The sequence below is a fragment of the Lepus europaeus genome, chromosome 22 (genome assembly GCF_033115175.1).
Source record: "Lepus europaeus isolate LE1 chromosome 22, mLepTim1.pri, whole genome shotgun sequence".
Taxonomy (NCBI): Eukaryota; Metazoa; Chordata; class Mammalia; order Lagomorpha; family Leporidae; genus Lepus; species Lepus europaeus.
In genome coordinates, this window is record NC_084848.1 from 25,412,834 (window position 1) to 25,433,224 (window position 20,391).

Consider the following 20,391-nt stretch of genomic DNA (forward strand, 5'->3'; position numbering starts at 1 on the left):
CAGCATCCCATCTGAGCACCAATTCAAGTCCCAGCTGCTCCACTTCCGGTCCAGCTCCCTGCTAATGCACCTGGGAAATAGTAGAAGATGGCCCAAGTGCTCAGGCCCTTGCTACCCATTGTGAGAGACTCAGAAGGAGTTCCAGGCCTTTGGCTTTGGCCTGGATCAGTCCCAGCCATTGCAGCCATCTGGGAGTGAACCAACAGATAGAAGACCTTGCTCGCTGTCTCTCCCTGTAACTCTTTCAAATAAATAAATCTTTTAATCATTTCTTGGGCTTTTGGCTAAGATCAAGTGTTGTATCAAATAAATAAAATCCACCATCTCCTCTCACCATCGTGTCCGTAAGGACAAGGCCGTTCCAATCTTGTCAAATAAGGAAGGGCAGAAGCCAGGGTTAGAGATGGTCCTCTGAAGTGAATAAAGGTATGCAACGCTTCCTACACTGCTGCTGGTTTCCTCACCTAGGTAGAGACTCCCCTGGTGTGTATGCCAGTGATAAAACATGGGACGGGCTCTTTTTCAGTTTATCAGTTCGAGCCCAAGGTTAATTTCTCAGGCCTTCTTCCCACCTTTTCTCAAACACAAAAAGACTGAAGACTAGCTCTTTTACTGCTCCCAGGTGACAATGGGTACAATCAGTTAAATGGGTACCCAGTGACAACTGGGTACAATCAGTTAAACTACAAATGTTGCTACTCAGCCTGAGACTACACAGACAGAATCCCTGCCCCTGAAGTAGCCCAATGCTGACCTCTGCAACCCTAGAGAGCTTCTTAGCTATTAGAAAGGTAGAGCGACAGAAAGAGACAAAGAGGGATCTCCCAAGTGCTGGCTCACAAAACGTCCAGGACTGGGCCAGGCCAAAGCTGGGAGCTAGGAACTCAATTCATGGGTGGCAGGGACCCAACCACTCGAGCCATCAGTGGGTGTTTCCCAGGATACACATTAGCAGGAAGCCAGAATCGTGCATAGAGCCAGGACTTGAACCCAGGTACTCCAATATGAAATGCAGGCACCCCAACCTGTGTCTTTAAGCCACTGCACCAAGTGTCCACCCCTGCAGAGGTCTTATTTTAGACGAACTTTTTAGCACAGCATCCACATGACAGGCACTTACATCCTGGTGTCTCTTTCCTACCCATGATTCTGATCCTGGCTTCCAAGTGCACTACCCATGTCAAAACACTGTCTTAATAGTTAATGTATCTGAGTGTCTCTGTCATTGATCCCAAGATAAAACGGACACAATCTCGCTCTACAACAATCACTCTCATTCTCTTCTCATTAATAATACCAGTTGGGAAAAATCACTGCATTTTCAAACACTCCAAAGCAACTGGCAGGAAATGGGAGACCAGTTTGCATTCAACTAACTTTCACAGAAAACAACAACTATAAACTTGGGACAAAATAAATAAAGCAACCAGGTGAAGGCCCTGGAAGACGGACAAAGGCAGCAGAAACCAGAAGGAACGTGATCCTTGAGAGAAAGAATCGCACTGGGTAAAAATCCGCATGTAAATGGATTTCCCAAGAACACTCGCAGTCTGAGCAGGAACTGGGAACCAGAACTCGGCAGGAAGCTGCAGCTTTACTGTCTTGAGGACAGAAGTCCGGGGCTGGCAGAACTGCTGCAAACACAGAGGGAAAAATCCTGGGAAGGAGGAAGGCTCCAAATCAGCATTACCTACGCCCCGCCCCAATTCCTACTCAACACCTGCATGGACAAGCATGGAGGAAACTCCCAGGAAACCCAAGGAAAAGCCACAGCTGAAAAGATGGAAAACACCTGAGTGAAGATGACATTTTAGTTGCTGCTCACTGCAGAGGAGACACAGTGTGGAATGTAAGCTCTACCAAATTACAGGTGGTTGGCTACATTTTGAATTTTCCAACAAAATTCCAGAAGGGCCATGCCTTCCAGAAGAGACCATGTCCCAGGACTATGAGATTTGCTCTGGGACTAAGGGCAAAACCAAAACAGACCTAACAAAAAGCCTGAAACCAAGCTTATGAGAATTCAAGTGATCTGCAAATAATCTACCTCCTTGCTAAAACAAAAACCAACACTTCAGAGGAAGGCAACATAACCTTAGTTTCTACAATGAATCATCCACAATGTCTTGTGTACAAACAAAAAATTACTAAACATGTAAGGAAAAGGAAAGCATGACTTATAGTCAAAAGAAAAAGCTGACCTCAAGATGACCCAAAGGTTTGGATAAACAGACAAGGACTTCAAAGAAGCTATTATAAATATGTTCACAGACTTAAAAGAAAACATAGTTCTTAATGAATGAGTAAACAAATAGGTAACCTAGGCAAGAAATAAAACCTATACTTAAGCCGGCGCCGTGGCTTAACAGGCTAATCCTCCGCCTTGCGGCGCCAGTACACCAGGTTCTAGTCCTGGTTGGGGCGCCGGATTCTATCCCGGTTGCCCCTCTTCCAGGCCAGCTCTCTGCTATGGCCCGGGAAGGCAGTGGAGGATGGCCCAAGTCCTTGGGCCCTGCACCCGCATGGGAGACCAGGAGAAGCACCTGGCTCCTGGCTTCGGATCAGCGAGATGCGCCGGCCGCAGCGGCCATTGGAGGGTGAACCAACGGCAAAAAGGAAGACCTTTCTCTCTGTCTCTCTCTCTCACTATCCACTCTGCCTGTCAATAAATAAATAAATAAATAAATAAATAAAACCTATACTTAAAAAAAGGTAGGAAAATGGAAATCTGGAATTTAAAAGTATCTCTGAAATGGAAAATTCAGTTAATGGACTTAACGGCAGTCTGAAGGAGGCAGAAGAAATAATGAAGTTAAAGATAGATCAACAGAAAACATCTAATTTGAAGAATAAAAAGATAAAAGATGGAGGAGGGAAATAACAATGTTTTGGGTAGAAAAAACAGCATAAGTCTATGGAACAACAACAAGCAGTTGGAGTCCAAGAAACAAGGAGATGGCAAATGGAGCAAGAAGAGATTTCTGAAGAAACAATGGCCTAAAATTTTTCAAATCTGGGAAGAAAGGTCAATTCACAGATCTGAGAACCTCAGAAAATCCCAAGCAGAATAATTTCAAAGAAAATCACAGGAAGGCACCCCACAGTCAAAGAGCTAAAACAAAGAGAAAGCAGAACCCCAGCCAGTGGGAGAAGGACAGGCTCACACCCAGGAGAACCACGGAAGGAAAGGGGATGGCAGTCTGTCCAGGGGTGGGGTGAAAGTCTGCATTGCTAGAAAACACCCTTCGAAATCACAGGTGCAGTGAAAACAACTCCAGACGAACCAAAGGGAGAAGCTGTTCTCTGCACACCTGCACCACCACAAACGCTAAGGGAGGATTTGCGGGCCTAACTGGTCCCCAGCGGAAACCTGGAGCAACAGGAAGACACCGGGACGATCAGAAACGGCAAACATTTCTCCAAGTAACAATGGCTTAAAGCGAAATGGCAGATGGGATTCTGGGGTTTCTACCATATGTAATTTAAAAATATACGACATCAACAGCGCCAAGGATGGGAGGGGAGCCTGGGGACTCAAGCCTGCTGCAAAGCTCATTTCCGTGAAGCGATGTCACATTAACTCCAAGTAGCCAGCGAGGAGTTAAGGGTCCCTATTCTAATCCTCAGAGCACTGACTACAAAAGTTATAGAAAATGTTGTACCGGGGGCCAGTGCTTTGGTATAGCAGGCTAAGCCTCCACCTGTGGCGTGGGCATCCCATATGGGCGCCGGTATGTATCCCGGCTGCTCTTCTTCAGATCCTGTTCTCTGCTTATGGCCTGGGAATGCAGTAGAAGATGGCCCAAGTCCGTGGGCTCCTGGACCCATGTGGGAGACCTAGAGGAAGCTCCTGGCTCCTGGCTTCAGAGAGGCCCAACTCCAGCCATTGTAGCCATTTGGGGAATGAACATTTATGTCTCTCCCTTTCTCTGTCACTCTGCCTCTCAAATAAATAAATCAAATCTTTAACAAAAAAAGCTATACTCATCAAGTCAAGGGTAGAATTAAGGATGACACAAAAAAACTAGTGGCTTAACCACACTGATGTAATTCCATGCCACGGGGTAAATGCAGGTGACCAGAAACATTTCATGCAACATCAGTCAGTACCCTTGTCCCGTAAAGCAGCGTTAAAAGAATATTGGACTGCCATCTTGTTCCTTCTCGGTAATCACTGATGTGCTACCTAATGAGAAGAAATCCAGCCAAGCTGAAGATTTCCGTGAGGCATTCTGATCACATCTTATGGTTCCTAGGCGGAGGAGAGGTTCTCCAGTCACAGCACATCTCTCCTTCTCTTCACCTCACCAAGTCCTGGCTTTCCCCCACAGATTTCTCTTGCAGCTCGCTCTTTCTTTCTTTTTTCTTTTTTTTTTTTTTTTTTTTGACAGGCAGAGTTAGACAGTGAGAGAGAGAGACAGAGAGAAAGGTCTTCCTTCCGTTGGTTCACTCCCCAAATGGCTGCTATGGCCAGTGTGCTGCGCCAATCCGAAGCCAGGAGCCAGGTGCTTCCTCCTGGTCTCCCATGCAGGTGCAGGGCCCAAGCACTTGGACCATCCTCCACTGCCTTCCCGGGACACAGCAGAGAGCTGGAATGGAAGAGGAGCAACTGGGACAGAATCCAGCACCCCAAATGGGTCTAGAACCCAGTGTGCCGGCGCCGCAGGCAGAGGATTAGCCTAGTGAGCCGTGGCGCCGGCCTGTTGCAGCTCTTTCAAGAAGAGCTTGCCCATTCTTTAAAACCTTAAAAACCAGGGTCCCAAAACAATGCTGCCACTTACCTCCCTCAAGTTTCCCTAGATTGTTACTCTTCCAAATTATTGAACATCTCTTCTGAAATGCCTCTTATGGGGCCAGAGTTGTGGCCTAGCAAGTAAAGCCGCCACCTGCAATGTTGGCATCCCATGTGGGCACAGGTTCATGTCCTGGCTGCTCCACTTCTGATCCAGCTCCCTGCTAATGGCCTGAGAAAAGCAGTGGAGGATCATCCAAGTGCTTGGGCCCCTGCACCTATGCAGAAGACCTGGAGGAATCTCCTGACTCCTAGCTTGTGCTTGGCCCAGCCCTGGCTGTTGCAGAGAGTGAACCAGAGCACGGAAGACCTCCATTTCTGCCTCTCTCTCTGTAACTCTTTCAAATACATAAATCTTTTAAAAGATTTTTAAAAAAAGAAAAAGAAATGCCTGTTCAGCTCCACCATCTCTCTTTCCTCTTCTGGGAGAACTCTCCTGCTCTCCCATCTCCGACATCATTCTGTCACCATATCCCAACATCACTCTGTCACCATATCCCGCACACCTGCCCTCAGAGGCCACCTGGCACTCACGCTGCCTCTGCCTCTCCCTGCCAGGCTTCGATTGCTTGTCTCCCAAGAAAGGAACACCTACAACGGGTAGAAGCAAGATGTGTGCACTAAGAAAAATATGAATACCACAAGCTACAACTTTCTTTTTTAAAAATAAAGAAAATTATTTATCTATTGAAGGACTGAGTCAGAGACAGAGAGGGAGTGATGGGGAGAGAAAGAGACGGGGGTCGGGGAGAGAGAGAGACAGGGAAAGAAAGAGACCTTCCATCGAGTAGTTCACTCCCCAAGTGGTCACATGGCTGGGGCTGGGCCAGGCTGAAGCCAGGAGCCTGGAACTCCATCTGGGACTCCCGTGTGGGTGGCAGGGGCCCAAGCACTGGAGCTGGATCAGAAGTGGAGCATCTGGTACTCAAACCAGCATTCATTCGGGACGCTGGCATTGCAAGCAGTGACTTAACCTGCCGTGCCACAATGTCAGCCCTGATGAAGTTTCTTTTCAAAAATAAATGCACTTAAGTATAAAAGAGGAGTTCACACACACAGAGCAAAGTTAATAATGTGAATGGTATGTGGATACCAAAAACTGCACAAACAGCCTGGGAGAGCCTGAAGTTTGGGAGCACTGCCCTGCTTCACGCCACATCATCCCTTACAACTGCTCCAGCCGCCTCCTACTGATCTCTGAGCCAACATTTCACCCATTCTAGACAGCGCTCCAACAGAGCTGCCGGAGTTATCTTCCTAGAACACAAACCCGGTAATGTCATTCCCGCTCTAAAATCTTGGTGGGATTCCTGCCACCTACAAAACAAACCCCACGTTTCCCACCTGCAGTGCTCAGGTCTACGTTCCAAACACATTACGTTGTCCAGCACACCGTGAAAACCCCAGGCTCCTGCACAGCGGCACGTCTCAGAACAGGCAGTTCCCACGGCCACAGATGCCCCTTTGCCCTTCCTTCTCCTTGGCAAGTTCCTACTCACTCACTTCAACGCCCCCCCGGAGTCACCTTCTGTGTGACACTCCCCTGACGCCTCGGCAGGGCTGCCTGCTCCCCCCATGTCCCTCCTCGCGGAAAGCTTCTGTATTTATAATGCGAGGCTACCGTGCTTGCTTTGGGGAAGTATATATTGAATGTGTGACTAGCAAGTGAATGAATGAGTCCACTTATGTCAGCAAAGACACAGTCAGGCCTCACTTAGAGGTGGGGCTACGCGCTGAGAAACGCTTTGTGAGGCGACTGCGTCAGAGCGCACTCACAGCCATGATGGCCGTGATTCCCTAGGGACTGTGATCTCAGAGGCGGGGGGCCGCCTGCACGTTCCCAGTCCATCGCTAACGGAGACAAACGGGCAGACCGAGCTCTCCATTATCACTGGTTAAGAGAAAAAAAACAGAAAGACCCACAGGAAAATGAGACAGGTGGAGGAAACGGAAACACAGAGCAGGCCCATTGATAAAAGACAAAGAGAAGAGGGGTGCGGAGATGCGGAGAGGACACCCGCACGGCCTATTCCCCGGATCCTCTCAACACTCACTCACGGGCCCTCCCAGCGTGCTCCTCGGTGCGGCTCCCTCGGCCTCTCCCTGAGACTGCAGGGACCCATGCTCACGGAACCTCTGCTGTGGCTCCCCTTCCTGGTCCCTCTTGTTGGCAGCAAACCCTGTGCATTCCTCCCTCCCCGACACTTGGGCTTCTGGGGGCTTCTGCGTACCACAGGTGCCTGACGTTGCCCTCTCCTCGATTCCTACTTGGGAGCTGCCCTTCGGCTCTCCCGTCCCTTAGCTGTGACTCTGCCTCGGCTTCTCTCGGAGGCCCTCTTCGTTTCTCTCTCTAGGGACTCTCAGGACAGGGTTTCCGTTTACCCCTCCGTGTTAACGACTTCCAATCTCTAGCTCCAGCCCTGAGCCCTGCACTCCTGAGTCTACACATCAAGGCCTCCTGGGCACCCACTACGGTGGCCTCAAAGCACCAGGCTCTGACACATCACTCCTTCATGCCTATGCCTCGCTCAGGTCCAGAAACTACTGAGGACCTACAACGTGCCAGGCTCAGGGAGAGCAGGCAGGTGCTTCTAGAACTTGCAATCAGTGAGAGAGACTGTCCTAAAAACTTGCACAAACACCTGGTTATAAACCGTGATTGGTAAGAGAGAAAAAGTGAAAAAATACTACAACTATAATAAGGAGACCAGCAGGTAACATTTTTTTAAGTGATATTCGAGCTGAATCCAAAAGACAAGTAAGAGTCAGCCCAGGAAAGAGTAAAGGTGTGCATTCCGGGCCATTACTCCATTCTAGTCTAATCTAGCCAACGACAGTATTCCAGGGAGACAATTCTATTTTGCTCTTGTGGACCTACAGTATTCTAGGGAACTATTGTGTTCTAGGGGACTGTATTATTCTAGGGAGCTGTTCTATTCAATTCTATGGAACTACAATATTCTGGGGAGTCTGTCCTGTCTATTCTATTCTATGAACTATGGCATTCTAGGGAGCTTTTCTAGGGAACTAGCATAAGTAAGGACTCCACGGGCAAAGAGCTCAGCATGACTGCAACCACGTGACAGGTACCATATCAGGTTGGAGACGTGAGGAAGGCCCAAACCATGCAGGTGCAAGTCAAGGATTTGGGATTTATTTTTTTTTTATCTTAAGTGTCACGCTGCAATGGGTATCCACGAGAAGGTTTTCAACATGAGATGACTGATGGACATCACTATCAGGCCACTCTAGCTGAACTGCAGGAGAGTGGGAATACAGGAGAGACCACCTAGGAGGGAACTGCCACAGTCCACATGAGATGACAGTAGCTCAAACTATTTCTCTAATTCCCACGCTTCTCCTAAACACAATGCTATCTACAGTCATACAGTCTGAGAAGCCCCTGCTCTGAAATGCTTGCCTACATAGAAGTCAAGTCTCATCACAACATAATATCATTAACATGAAAATTTTACCATGCAAAAAAAAAAAAAAAAAAAAAAAACCACCAAATTTCTGAAATCTCTGTACTCATTCCAAACAGGAATCAGACCACATTCCGACAGCTGACATAATCTGAAATCCTTGAGCACTCTCCAGAGATTATCTTCTTGCCCAGCAAACAGACACACAGAGGGATGTGCAATGGCTGCGTTGAGGATGCACTGAACACCAGCCTGGGAACACGGAGAGCTTGCTGTCTAATTCTCCTCGTGTTAATCAGTTATCTTCGTGTCGTATAGGAAATGCTGGCCAGCCTCGTCTGGGTCATTTGTCAGAAAAGGGAAAGGGGTTGGTCCCTGAGGACCTCACTCCAGCACCTTACGGCCAACTGCTCCACTCACAGATCCGAGGTGCCCCAGACCCTGCCTGGCGCGTGCTCAGGCTGCTCCTTGGAGCACTCTTCCCTCAGCTCCTTTCTTGCTTAACTTCTACTCTGCTTTCAAGTCTCAGCTCAAACACTGTTTCTTCCAGGAAAACCTTTCCTGAGGTCCCCAGAGTAAAAAGGCCTCAACATGGGTGCTCAACTTTCTTTCCTGCTTCACCTCCACCCCAACTTACTTTTCTGTAGGCCACTAGATCAAGATTCTAGATGGCAGAGCATATGCCTGGTTTTTCATTGTAGTCCCGGCTCCAACTACAATATCTGACACACAGAAAGCTCTCAGATTTCATAAGTGAATGAATGAAATGAACAAATGAAATTAGTTTCTATCCAAGGTCATCGAGGTCACCAAGGTCATCCCTCCTCATTGTCTACTCATATGCCCCGAAAACAATAAAATGATCTAAGCCTGCAATGAAGTCTGGAAAGACTGCCGACCCCTAGACGGAGGACGGGGTTTTGAAGGTGGAAAGGAGTCGGCAACTAAGCGGCCGGTGGCACAGGCAGAAATGCTACCAGAGGAGACGGAGAAAAGCAGCCTCCGGTGGCACAAAGCATTCTTAACAAAAGGATTCTTCACCAAATGCTTTCTTGCCCTGAGGCCAAAGGCAGCGCTAGGAACAGGCACATTTCTGTGCTTGGAACAGAGTGCGGTTTGGGAGACACTGCTGACACGCGCGGACTCTCATCTGACACAGAGAACGGCAGCAACGGCAGCTCTGGGCACCGGCCTCAGAGCTTCACACTCCCTCTCCTCCAACCCCCCAGAACAGCCCAGGGAGCCGGCCGCCAGTCATCCCCAGTGAGATAACACGCTTCCGGTGGATAAGCAACTCGCCCAGGACATACACCTAGTCACTGGCACACGTGGAATTACAGACAAAACAGCTGGCACAGACAATGACCACAGCAGGCGACCTAAGGGTACAGCACTAAGCTCCTGAAGTCTGTTTCTCACTCGGCCCTGGCCACACGTGGGGAAGTCCTGGCCACACGTGGGGAAGTCCTGGCCACACGTGGCACCCCGGCCAGCTTCACCAGTGCACTCCTGGGAAGCCAGCAAGCAGGCGCACCGCCCCGGGGCCCTCGGAGAGCCGGCGTCAAAGCCAGAGCCGGCACCAGGGGATCATCTGGAGCTGCTGACGTGGCTCCAGCCCGACGTGCCATCCCCTCCCACACGGCAGCCGGCCCTGGGGAGGGGGTCTGCGATGGTCATCGCCCACCCGAGGGGAGAGTTCAGCACCCAGGCATGCAAAGCACGACACGAATATGAAGTGTGGAAAACGCGTTCCCCGCATCGCTGTGCGGCAACGTTATCGGAAGCATCAGGCGATCCAGCCCATTGGAGCGCGGCTACGAAAAAGGCTGAAAAATGTGGCCAATCAGGAGGGTTATTTTGGTGAGAAAGAAGAAAAATGTCACCAAAAAGGGTCAGCAGATAACCCTATTGGGCTGAAAATAACTGCCCGGCTGGCAGACCAGTGAGGGAACGGGCGGCGGCAGACAGACGTAATGCGAGCGCCCAGGGAGCTCCGGCTTGGGGGGGGGGGGCGGTGTCGGGCTGCTGGGATGAGGAAATTGGCCTAATTTGGGAACATGAGCCCAGCAGCATTTCTCAGATTCCTGCGAGAGGATCTGGCTAACTTTCAGTTCTGCGCCCTGGGAGGAACACCCAGGAGATGGGGGGGTGGGGGGGTGCACTAGGGGAGAGAGGGAACAGCTGTGACTCAAATGCTTCTCTCGCCAACTGATGAATAAGGCTGATCCGGTGAGAACCACGATTCCCAGGGGATAACCCCAAGTCTCTCGGTCTCTCCAGGGGCCTCTTGTCCGTGGGAGGTCTGTGTGTCCATCTGTCAAGCACCCAGGCGAGGCCAGGTAGTGGCTTGGCGCCCAGCTAGAGGCAGACAGATTTGACCACAGTCAGAGAGGAGCTGGGTGACTCTGGACGAGCTACCCATCCTCACAGATAAAATGAGATAACAACAGAGCCAGCTTCAGGAGCTACTGGGAGGCTTAGCTGGGATACCGCGTGCACCCAACACACAGAGAGAGACTATTCTACTACACACTACAACGTAATAAAAGGACAATCCACAGAAGAAAAGCTAAGCCCAAAACGAGTCCTAGACCCAAGAGAGAAATGCTCATGGAAAGCTAAGCCATTCTCAGACAGCTTTCGCCAAAGACTGCGTTTGCCCAAATTCAGTGTGACGTAACGCTGGCAGGAAGCGAGCAGGTCTTTTCCTGAAGGACTTGTGGAACAGCAGAATCATGTCAATCAAGAGAGGGGACAGCTCAGGCCGAGAAACCTGGTGTAACTCTCAGAGCTGCTGTCTGCACACAAAGTTACGTGATGTAGACACATCAACACGCGTGAGAGAATCACGTTCCAGAAAATCCTCACGAACGGTGATGCCGACCTGAACTGCTGACCACACGATGCTTCTGGTGTGTGGCAGGTGCCCCATCCCGCCAGCCACACACAAAAGTACAGTCCTGCTTCTCTTGGTACCCACCATGTCTTAAGGTTTTTTGGTGTGCTAGGTACTGTGCCAAGTACTTGACAAGAATTATCTAATTTGATCGTCATGACAGTGGTTACCAAAAAAAAAAAAAAAAAAGTGGGGAGAGGCATAACCAAGTCAACTCTGAGCGAGTGAGAAGTTACAAAGAATTCACCTCCCTGGCAATTCAGTAAAATGAGTTCTTTCAAATGCACTGTTTGAAATCTACAGAATGACCAAGCAGAGACCTGGCCTCTTGTGTCAGAGCAGCAGGAGTTTAATGATCTGGACAGAGGTGTCCGACAGACAGAAGGTTCTAGGCAGTTTTGGAGATAATTAGAAGAACAGATCAAGAAGAGATTCACACAGGCAGCTCTATCAGAGATCCTAGAACCGAGACAGTTTTTGGTTTTTTTGTTTTTGTTTTTTTTTTTTTTTTCAGTGAGCTCCACACAACTTTAAATTTGAAAACTGGAGAGGAATGTGGACTTATTTTTGTAGCTACTAAAAATAAATTCTTTTTTTATACTCAAGTCTACCCCCCTCAAAAAAAAAAAAAAAACCCTTTGTATAAATTTTATTTTTAGAAAAAAATTGTCATTTCAGTTCGGAACTTCCTACTCAGCTGCTTTCTCCTCCCCTCGCTTACCAATTTGCCCCAAGATTTTGGTTCGGCAAAACGTTCCGTTAAAAACTATCTGATGGGGCAGCCATTGTGGCATGGCAGGTAAGCAGCCACCGGGAATGCCCGCATGCCACACTGGAGTGTGGGTTTGAGTCCTGGCTCCTCCACTTCCAATCCAGCTCCCTACTGACGCATCTGGAAGCAGCAGATTAATAGCTGTAATGCTTGGATCTCTGCCACCCTTGCGGGAGACCTGGCTGGAGCTCCACACTCCTGGCTTCAGCCTGACCCAGTGCTGGCTGTGTATACATTTGGGAAGTGAACCAGAGGATGGAAATGCTCACTCACTCGTTTGTTTTCTCTCGCTCTCTCATTTTCTGCCTTTCCAGCAGATGAAAATAAATTAACATTAAAAAAAAAAGGCAAGGCCAGTGTTGTGAAGCAGTGCGTTGGGCTGCCACCTGTGATGCTGTCATCCCACATCAGAGTGCCGGTTTGAGTCCACTGCTCTGTTTCCAGCCCAGCTCCCTGCTAATGCACCTGGGAAAGCAGCCGAAGACAGCCCAAGTGCTGGGACCCTGCACCCATGTAGGACACCCGGATAGAGCTCCAGGCTCCTGGTGTTAGCCTGGCCCAGCCCTGGCGATTACGGCCATTCGGGGAACAAACCAGCAGAAGGAAGACCTCGCTCTCTTCCTCTGTCACTCTGCCCTTCAAATCAATGAATAAAGCTTAAAAACAAACAAACAAAACTCCCTGAAACCTCAAGTGGTGGTTATAAGGCCCAGCTCTGCCCCATTTGGAAACTCTCCAGAAATGGAAGGGAGGTTGTGAGACCAACGAGATGCAACTACAAGTCTACTCAGTGAGGCCTCCGGCCGTTTTCCTGAGAAGGGCCTGCTTAATGGGCACGCACCGTGACTCCTCAACCCTTCCTGACTTCCTGCCCAGAAAACAGATCTGCTATCTGGAGATGACCAGCCATCTATCAACTGTGAGAGCAAAAGTGACCAGATCTGGAAGGCACGGACAGCTGGAAGTGGCTGGATGATGCAGGATGCCCTCCAATGACTGTACCTGCTTTGTTCTGTCCTCCTTGCTATCTGGCTCAAGTACTAGAGCTGAATTTGTTACATGTAGCCAAATTTAATACCAGTGGTTACAGAAGGAGACCTGAAAATCCATCCATCCTGAAAGAGCAGGAGTTTAAAATTCAAACGCAAACAGGAGCTGGGCAGATCAAATGTTAAGTCAGTCTGCCCAAGTGTACTCAGGTGGTGACCTGGAGAGAGCTGGCCACCTGTGGGCAGGCCCCATCGGCAGCTCCAGCGTTCCCAGCATGCCACAGCTTCTGGCTGTAAAGAAGAGGCACGAGTCTGAATGTTCATGGAAAGTTTCCTGGCTTCTAAGTGGGATTCAAATTTTAAAAATTTTAACTGTGTGCATACAACAAAATATGACTGCAGGCTCACTTCAGCCTGAAGGCTCCCAGCTTCCCACCTTTGTAGAGGGCAGAAGAGAAAATACCTGAGTTCTAGAGATGTAATATGGCCTGCAATATGCTGACCATATTCTGTTAACAGCTTTACACCAACCACCTCACTTCTTTCTGTCTAAGCACCCTATCAAGTATTACCAATGAGGACACGGAGGCTTAGAGAGATTAAGAACTTGCTTAGCTCACAGAGCTGATGTGTGGCACGCCCGGGACTTCAGCCAGGCCCATGTGACTCCTCGGTCTGTGGCGTTTTCCCTCATCATAAGGAATGCCCATTGCAACCAGTAAGCCCAGACACCTGCTCCCGATCACCACCAGCCACCGACGGACAGAAGAGTGGCACTCAGACTTTCAACGCAGCTCAAAAACACACCCTTGCTTCCATCTCTTTCTTTCTTGCCACTTAACACGAAACAGCAAAGCACTGTCCAGACTCATCCATCTGCTAATTTACTCAAAGAACGAATGCTTGTACGGAGCCTGTCCGTTTACTAGTGCTTTCCAGTGTGAATCTCACTTCATCCCCACGTCAACTCGACTCATCAACTGACAGCTAATGAACCGAGGATCACTGCGATGAGTGACTTGGTTTCAGAGCCAGCAGCCAGCAGCAGGGCCCATTCTCACCGACGCGGACCGGCTCTCCAACGCCAAGCCCTGTGCTCTCTGCTTCCTTCGCCAGAGCTTCCAATCCCTCCCCGCCTCGCTTTAAAAGAAACATTTGCTTAAACTAATTTCTTCTTAACGCTAAAGGAACTCCAGCCTGGCTGACAGCACTCAGGTGCCATATTTATGTTTTCATGAATACCTTCACCCTCGAGTGTAGCCAGCGAGGACAAAAATAAATGCATCATGTAATACACTCAGAGCTGGAATGTAAATGGGCACATGCACAAGTCTTGGGATCTAATTTTAGAAAGAAACAGCCAAAAAGTCTCACACAGCACAGTGAGCATCTGGCCCCATGGGAGGCTGCCCACGCTGCTTTAAACCTCATTTAACCCAGGAAGAGAAGGGATCTGGCATCCTGGCTGCCATCCTGCTTTCAGAGGTACCAGCTGGATGAGAACCAGGAGGCTTTTCATCATGTTCTCCCTGGGAAGAGCTAAGGCCCAGAGCAGGAAAAGGCTCAGGCCTCCGGGTGATGTCCCGGCGTCAGCAGCTGCTCCTGAAAGGCTCCCCCCTGGTGACTGTGCAGCTCCCCCAGCACCAACTTGCGCCAGGAGCTGGGAGGAGGGGACAGTAGGCGAACAGTGCCCACAGACCCCAGCCTGAGCACTGACTTAGACTGGGGCTCACATAAGGCTCCAGGGCCCCATCAGGCCACTCCTGGAATCCTAGCCCCGTCACAGGCTCACTCACCCAACCACCGAAGGCGGCTGTAGCCTCCTTCACAATGAAGCATATTTTTAATTAACCTTCCTGGTTGCTGGTGAGCACGAGAATGGGGCAGTGGTTTCTGTTTCCTCCGTTCACTGAAAGACGCCAACCTCCTACAATGCTGCCTGCACAATGTAAGCTTCAGTAACCACTTGTCGAACAAATGCACAATGACATGATCCCGGGAAGGTTCCTCCCGGACCTGTGTGGAACAGACAGGCCAGAGGACAAGAATAGGCGCCCATCGACCCCGTCCCCTGCTTCCTCATTTTCCCTTTATAGACATACACGACTGCAGGTTCAAGTTCTCCGAGCTCCAGGGTGGGGTCTGGTATGTCTGCTTTCACAGTCTTCCTGCTTTAACAGCATCAGCCCCCGTAACTGTGCCGCCAGCGCGCCGCTGTCTGCCTGTCCGCACCCTGTGACACCCTCGGCTCTAATGTGTAAGGGCGTCTCACACGAGGCATCTCATAGAACACCTGTTCTGTGCCAGGCGCTGTGACAGACAAGGGGCTTCAGCGTCAAGACCACAAGCCCCGTCTTCCAGAACTTAGGAGGGAGCCAGACAGGTAAACAATAAGAACACAATGCAGCAAGCGCCAGGATGGAGGTACCATGGCCAAAGTCACAGAATGCCAACCCCCAATCAAGCCCACCCAGTGATTTTTTTTTTTTAAGATTTTACTTATTCATTTTGTTTTTTTAAAGATTCATTTATTATTTATTTGAAAGTCAGAGATACACAGAGGAGAGGCAGAAAGAAAGAGAGAGAGAGAGAGAGAGAGAGAGTCTTCCATCCACTGGTTCACTCCCCAATTGGCCACAATGGCTGGAGCTGTGCTGATCCAAAGCCAGGAACCAGGAGCTTCCTCCAGATCTTCCACGCAGATGCAGGGACCCAAGGACTTGGGCCATCTTCTACTGCTTTCCCAGGCCATAGCAGAGAGCTGGATTGGAAGTGGAGCAGCCGGGGCTAGAACCAGCACCCATATGGGATGCTGGAGCTTCAGACCAGGGCGTTAACCCACTGTGCCACAGCACCAGCCCCACTTATTCATTTTGAAAGGCAGAGTTAGAGAGAGAGAGAGAGAGGAGGCAAGACAGAGAGAGAGGTCTTCCATTCACTGGTTCACTCCCCAAATGGCCATAATGGATGGGGCTGGGCCAGGCTGAAGCCAAGAGCCAGGCACTTCTTCCGGGTCTCCCATGTGGGTGCAGGAGCTCGGAGACTTGTGCTGTCCTCCACTGCTCTCCTGGGTACCTCCATCATGGGGCTTGCTGCACTGTGTTCTTTTTAGTTTTTTTTTTTTTTTTTTTTTTTAAAGATTTTATTTATTTATTTGAGAGGCAGAGCTACAGAGAGGGAGAAACAGAAAGAAAGGTCTTCCCTCCACTGGTTCACTCCCCAAATGGCCACGACGGCCTGAGCTGCGCCGATGGGAGCCAAGAGCCAGGTTCTTCCTCCTGGTCTCCCATGCAGGTGCAGGGCCCAAGGACTTGGGCCATTCTCTGAGGCTTTTCCAGGCCACAGCAGAGAGCTGGATCAGAAAAGGAGCAGCCGAGACTAGAACCGGCACCCATATGGAATGCCGGCACCGCAGGCAGAGGATTAGCCCACTGCACAGTGGCACCGGCCCCCTGCATTGTGTTCTAATTGTTTACCTGTCTGGCTCCCTCCTAAGTTCTGGAAGACGGGGATTGTGGTCTTGACGCTGAAGCCCCTTGTCTGTCACAGCGCCTGGCACAGAACAGGTGTTCTGTGAGATGCCTCGTGTGAGACGCCCTTACACATTAGAGATTAGAGGCAAGGGTGTCACAGGGTGGGGACAGGCAGACAGCGGCGCGCTGGCGGGACATGGTTACGGGGGCTACTGTTACTGAAGAAGGAAGACCGTGAAAGCAGACAAGTAAAGAGACAATCAGGATAAAATGGGATACGGTCACCAGTAGGGACCACGGGAACTGAGAGGAAAGGGCCCCCCGTTGGCAGGAGAAGTTAGGGAAGAGCTACAACAGGGCAGGGTCCTGATGCTGACTCTGGAGAAGCAGAGAGTCTTCAAGCAGACAGAGGAAGGGAAAACGGGCTCTCGGTGAACTGCCCAGAGCAGTGCCTGGCGTGAAGGGCACGGCTCCTCAGGCTTACCCAATCTCCTGGAAGAGTACAGATAATTTCCCGTAATTTCAGGCTGCTCAGGGCTTCCAGTAAATGATCCCCCTCCTTCCTGAAGGCTGCAGAAAGTGCAGGTCACCAACGTGCCGTTGCGCGGCCCACCCTGACGCCAGCAGCGTGCTCCCCAGTGCCTCTCTGGTGGAATTAAAAACCTGGATTCCTACCGAGTCTGGAAACTTCCCAGTCCCTGGCTTCAGTTCATGGAAAAAAGCTCTTTCCTAAGGATAGGAGGAAATGCAGAGAGACTAATGTGGCATCAAAGAAAAAAAAAAAAATCATCCCTTTTTCACTTCCTGCTGAGGAAGTGAAATCCAGAGAGGAGGAAAGGGGCGATCAGGAGCTGAAGGTGGGAGAGCGAATCCCCGCGCACTGAGGTATCAAGGACTCTTATTAAAGAGAACTGCCCGGATTTCTGCTCTCAGCACCCACCTCTCTGTTCAGAGTCAACGAGGAATTCTTGCCCCCGAAGTGATTCTCAGCCTGTGACGGCTCCAGTTGAGCTCGGCGACCCAGCTTGGCCACCTGCAAGGTAACGGAACAGGAACGTGAGCCCGGGCTGGACTTATGAAGCGAGGTGCAGACGATCTGAGTCACTCAGGCATATTCCTAGAAATCTCTCTCAACCCTTAAAGCAAAGTCAGTGCCACTTGGCAGAAGAGGAAATTCACAGGTTAGGGACCAGAAGGTTTTCTTTTACCAGTTGCAGGGACTGCAAGAGCACAACCACTTTTCCACCCAAAAAAATGCAGTCAGATACTCTAGGCTGGCAGAGCCCTCACGCCATGGATCAGAGAGGAAGTGGGCAAAGGCTACCGTGTCCCTGTGCGAGATTTTAGGCAGGCCTAATCTGAAAGCTGCAGCTTGGCATGAAAATGGTTATTTCAGAGCAAATGTGGATCCCATGCCCTCTGACACACACACACTCACTGGGTCTGCATTCAGACACGAAGGGACTTCTCTAAGAACCCTGGGACATCAAGGCGCTTTGCAGCTCTGCATCACACAGGAGCCATGTGCAAGGGTCTCCCAAGGCCTTCCGGGACCAAGGCTCTGTGTCTCAGACACTTCCCAGCACATACACAACAGGGAGGCACACTGGTGCATGCTGACACGTTTATATTTGCACTGTTCACTTTGTGGCCTCTTTATGAATATAAGTGCTTTGATTAGCACTTATTCAAGGTGGGCATCATCTGATTCTGGAGATGACGAGGACAGGGACGGGGACTGATGCCGTCTCACAAGGGAGGAAACCGGAGGCCAGCAAACCGAGTGGGTGGCAGACATCAACCTGAGAGCAAAGACTTCCGACTTCAACACCTGGCGTCTGCCCGACAGAGGATGCTGGAGTTTCAGTCTGAAGGAGTTCTAAGAACTGACAGCATCCCCAACAGGGGAGCCGCACAGAACCCTGTGGAGCTCAGACTTCCAACTACAACGTCAACCGTTTAGGCTTCAGGAAGCACAAAGCAACCTTGCTGAAAACACGCATTCTCTTCTCAAGGTGCACGCACAGTTCCCTCCTTCCACCCACGGCCGCCCTCCTCCGGGTGTCACAGTCCTGGTTATCTAAATGTGAGCGGCTCCGTGCAGCGGATGGCCTGAAACAGAACTTCAATGGTCTTGTCTCGCGTAACTGATTATTCTCTAATAAAAGCATGTCAAGGTTTTAGACTTCTTGAAGCTCCTGGGTAAATCCACAGGGAAGAAAACGAGCACATGATTTTTATATATCTTACCTTAATCGTTTATTTTTTATTTGCGAGACAGAGACAGTAAACAGAGCTTCCATCCATTGGTTCACACCCCCAGATATCTGCCATGGCCCAGGGTTTGAAGCCAGGAGCCAAAGCCAGGAGTCTGGAACACAATCCAAGTCTCCCATGTGGGCTGCACGGACCTGATTACTCCAGCCATCACTGCTGCCTCCCAGGGTGCACACAGCAGGAAGCTGGAACCAGGCGCTGATAAGGATGCTGGCGCCCCAAACATCTGCCCCGATACCATGCATTTGAAATGCATTTAACTTCTTGCCCGTCTTCCCCCACCAGAACATAAGCCCCAGGCGATGCAGGGGCTGTTTGAGTCACTGCTCTATTCTCTAGCACCTAGCACAGCGCGTGATACAAAGTAGAGGCTCGATAAATACTTGCTAGAAAAGGGTAACTGCCACATTTGCATCTTTAGGTACTAAAAAAAAAAGGTCGGAAACCCACGGACAGCTTTTCATAACGTGCTTTTTGCACGAACTTTCTTAAATCTCCTGGTACGCCTCTGAGTAAATCGGGGGCAAGGGCGGCTAACCCCTTCTCACAGCTTAGGGTACATCGGGCTTTCCTCTGCACCCCACTTCCACGTCTGCAGCCCCGGCCCGAGCACACGGAACCACCACCGCCTCACGCCACTCATCTCCATCAGAACCTCGTGTCCTTAGCCACCAGACCCAAGGAACGCCCGTCTCCTCCGGGGGATGACGGCCAAGAAAGGCGACGGGCCTGCCTCCCCTCCAGGCACCACGCAGGGTGGCTTCAGCGCGGACTCCTGGAAGCGGAAGGCCCTAGGGGAAGCCCTGGGACAGGTGCCCGTGCGACCCGGGCCCGGGACGCCCCCCGTCGCCCTCGGATCGGTCCCTTCTGGGGGAGCTCGCACTCGGGGCTTCCCCCCAGAAATGCAGCGAGGCTCGGAAATCTCCCACCAGCTCCAGAGGCCGGCGGCCCTGTTTTCCGCCGAGTTTTCCAGCCAACGTGCCCGACGCCAGCAGCGGCGGAGCCCACCGCGGCCCCGGGGGCGGCCCCGCGCTCGCTCCGGGACACTGAGGGAAGCGGGGTGGACGGGGGTCGCTCCTCCCCACCCGCCAAACCCTGGCCCCAAGCCTCCCGCATCGCTCCTCACGGAGGTGACTGCGCCGCGGAACCGCTCCTCGTCGAAGTCCAGCGTATCCTCCATCGCGGCGGTCGTCTGTCGTCACTTCCTGGAAACCAAGCTGCCCAGGCGCGTCCCTGACGACGGCCCCGCCCAGCCGTCCCAATATTTAAAGGGGCCGCCGCACTGTTCCTGTGTTCCGTGTGCCAGTCTCCAACTGAAACCAAGTCTTTCCTAAAGCTGCCTTGGCGGACTTCTGGAAGAAAGCTCCTGATAGTGCAGCTCACTCTAGCTGCCCCTGCGGGACGGTGAAAAGCTGTTAGTCCTTAGGAACTATTGGCATTTGTAGACAGCACAGCCAGGCGCTACTGCCAATAGCAGGAATTGTACTGTCCCCCCCCCCCCCCCCACGTGCGTAACTCTTTGCAACTACAGAGAGAAAAAATGATTAACTCGAGCGAGGGGTAGGACAACCTTTGCGGAAAGCAGAGTAAGTTGAATTGTTCCCATCCGACAGTGTTCACAGGGGGTCAGGTGTAATAAATGGTTTCTAATGTCTCAGAGAAAATGGCAATTGTGTAATCTCTTCCTTCAAGAAATCCACAGGAGGCTGAACGGACTTACCCAATACCTGAGCAGTAACAACTTACAGAGCACAAATATGAGGATCC

At 50.7% G+C, this 20,391-nt stretch overlaps 1 protein-coding gene across 2 annotated transcripts in view; it reads right to left on the bottom strand.

Annotated features, from left to right (window-relative positions):
• IFT43 (intraflagellar transport 43) overlaps positions 1–19,813 on the bottom strand; it is an 85,070-nt gene extending 65,257 nt beyond the window's left edge. Inside the window, exons 1-4 of one of the 2 annotated variants that reach the window (XM_062181035.1) lie at positions 19,751–19,813; positions 17,288–17,380; positions 17,023–17,076; positions 16,412–16,910 (exon numbers count right to left, since the gene is read on the bottom strand). In XM_062181035.1, coding sequence (XP_062037019.1) covers positions 16,629–16,910; positions 17,023–17,076; positions 17,288–17,380; positions 19,751–19,804 — 483 coding nt within the window. In that variant the 5' untranslated portion in view covers positions 19,805–19,813 and the 3' untranslated portion in view covers positions 16,412–16,628. Of the gene's footprint in view, positions 1–16,411; positions 16,911–17,022; positions 17,077–17,287; positions 17,381–19,750 lie in introns of those variants that run through there. The other variant, XM_062181034.1, reaches the window with a different exon arrangement.
• Between the last annotated feature and the right edge of the window lie 578 nt (positions 19,814–20,391).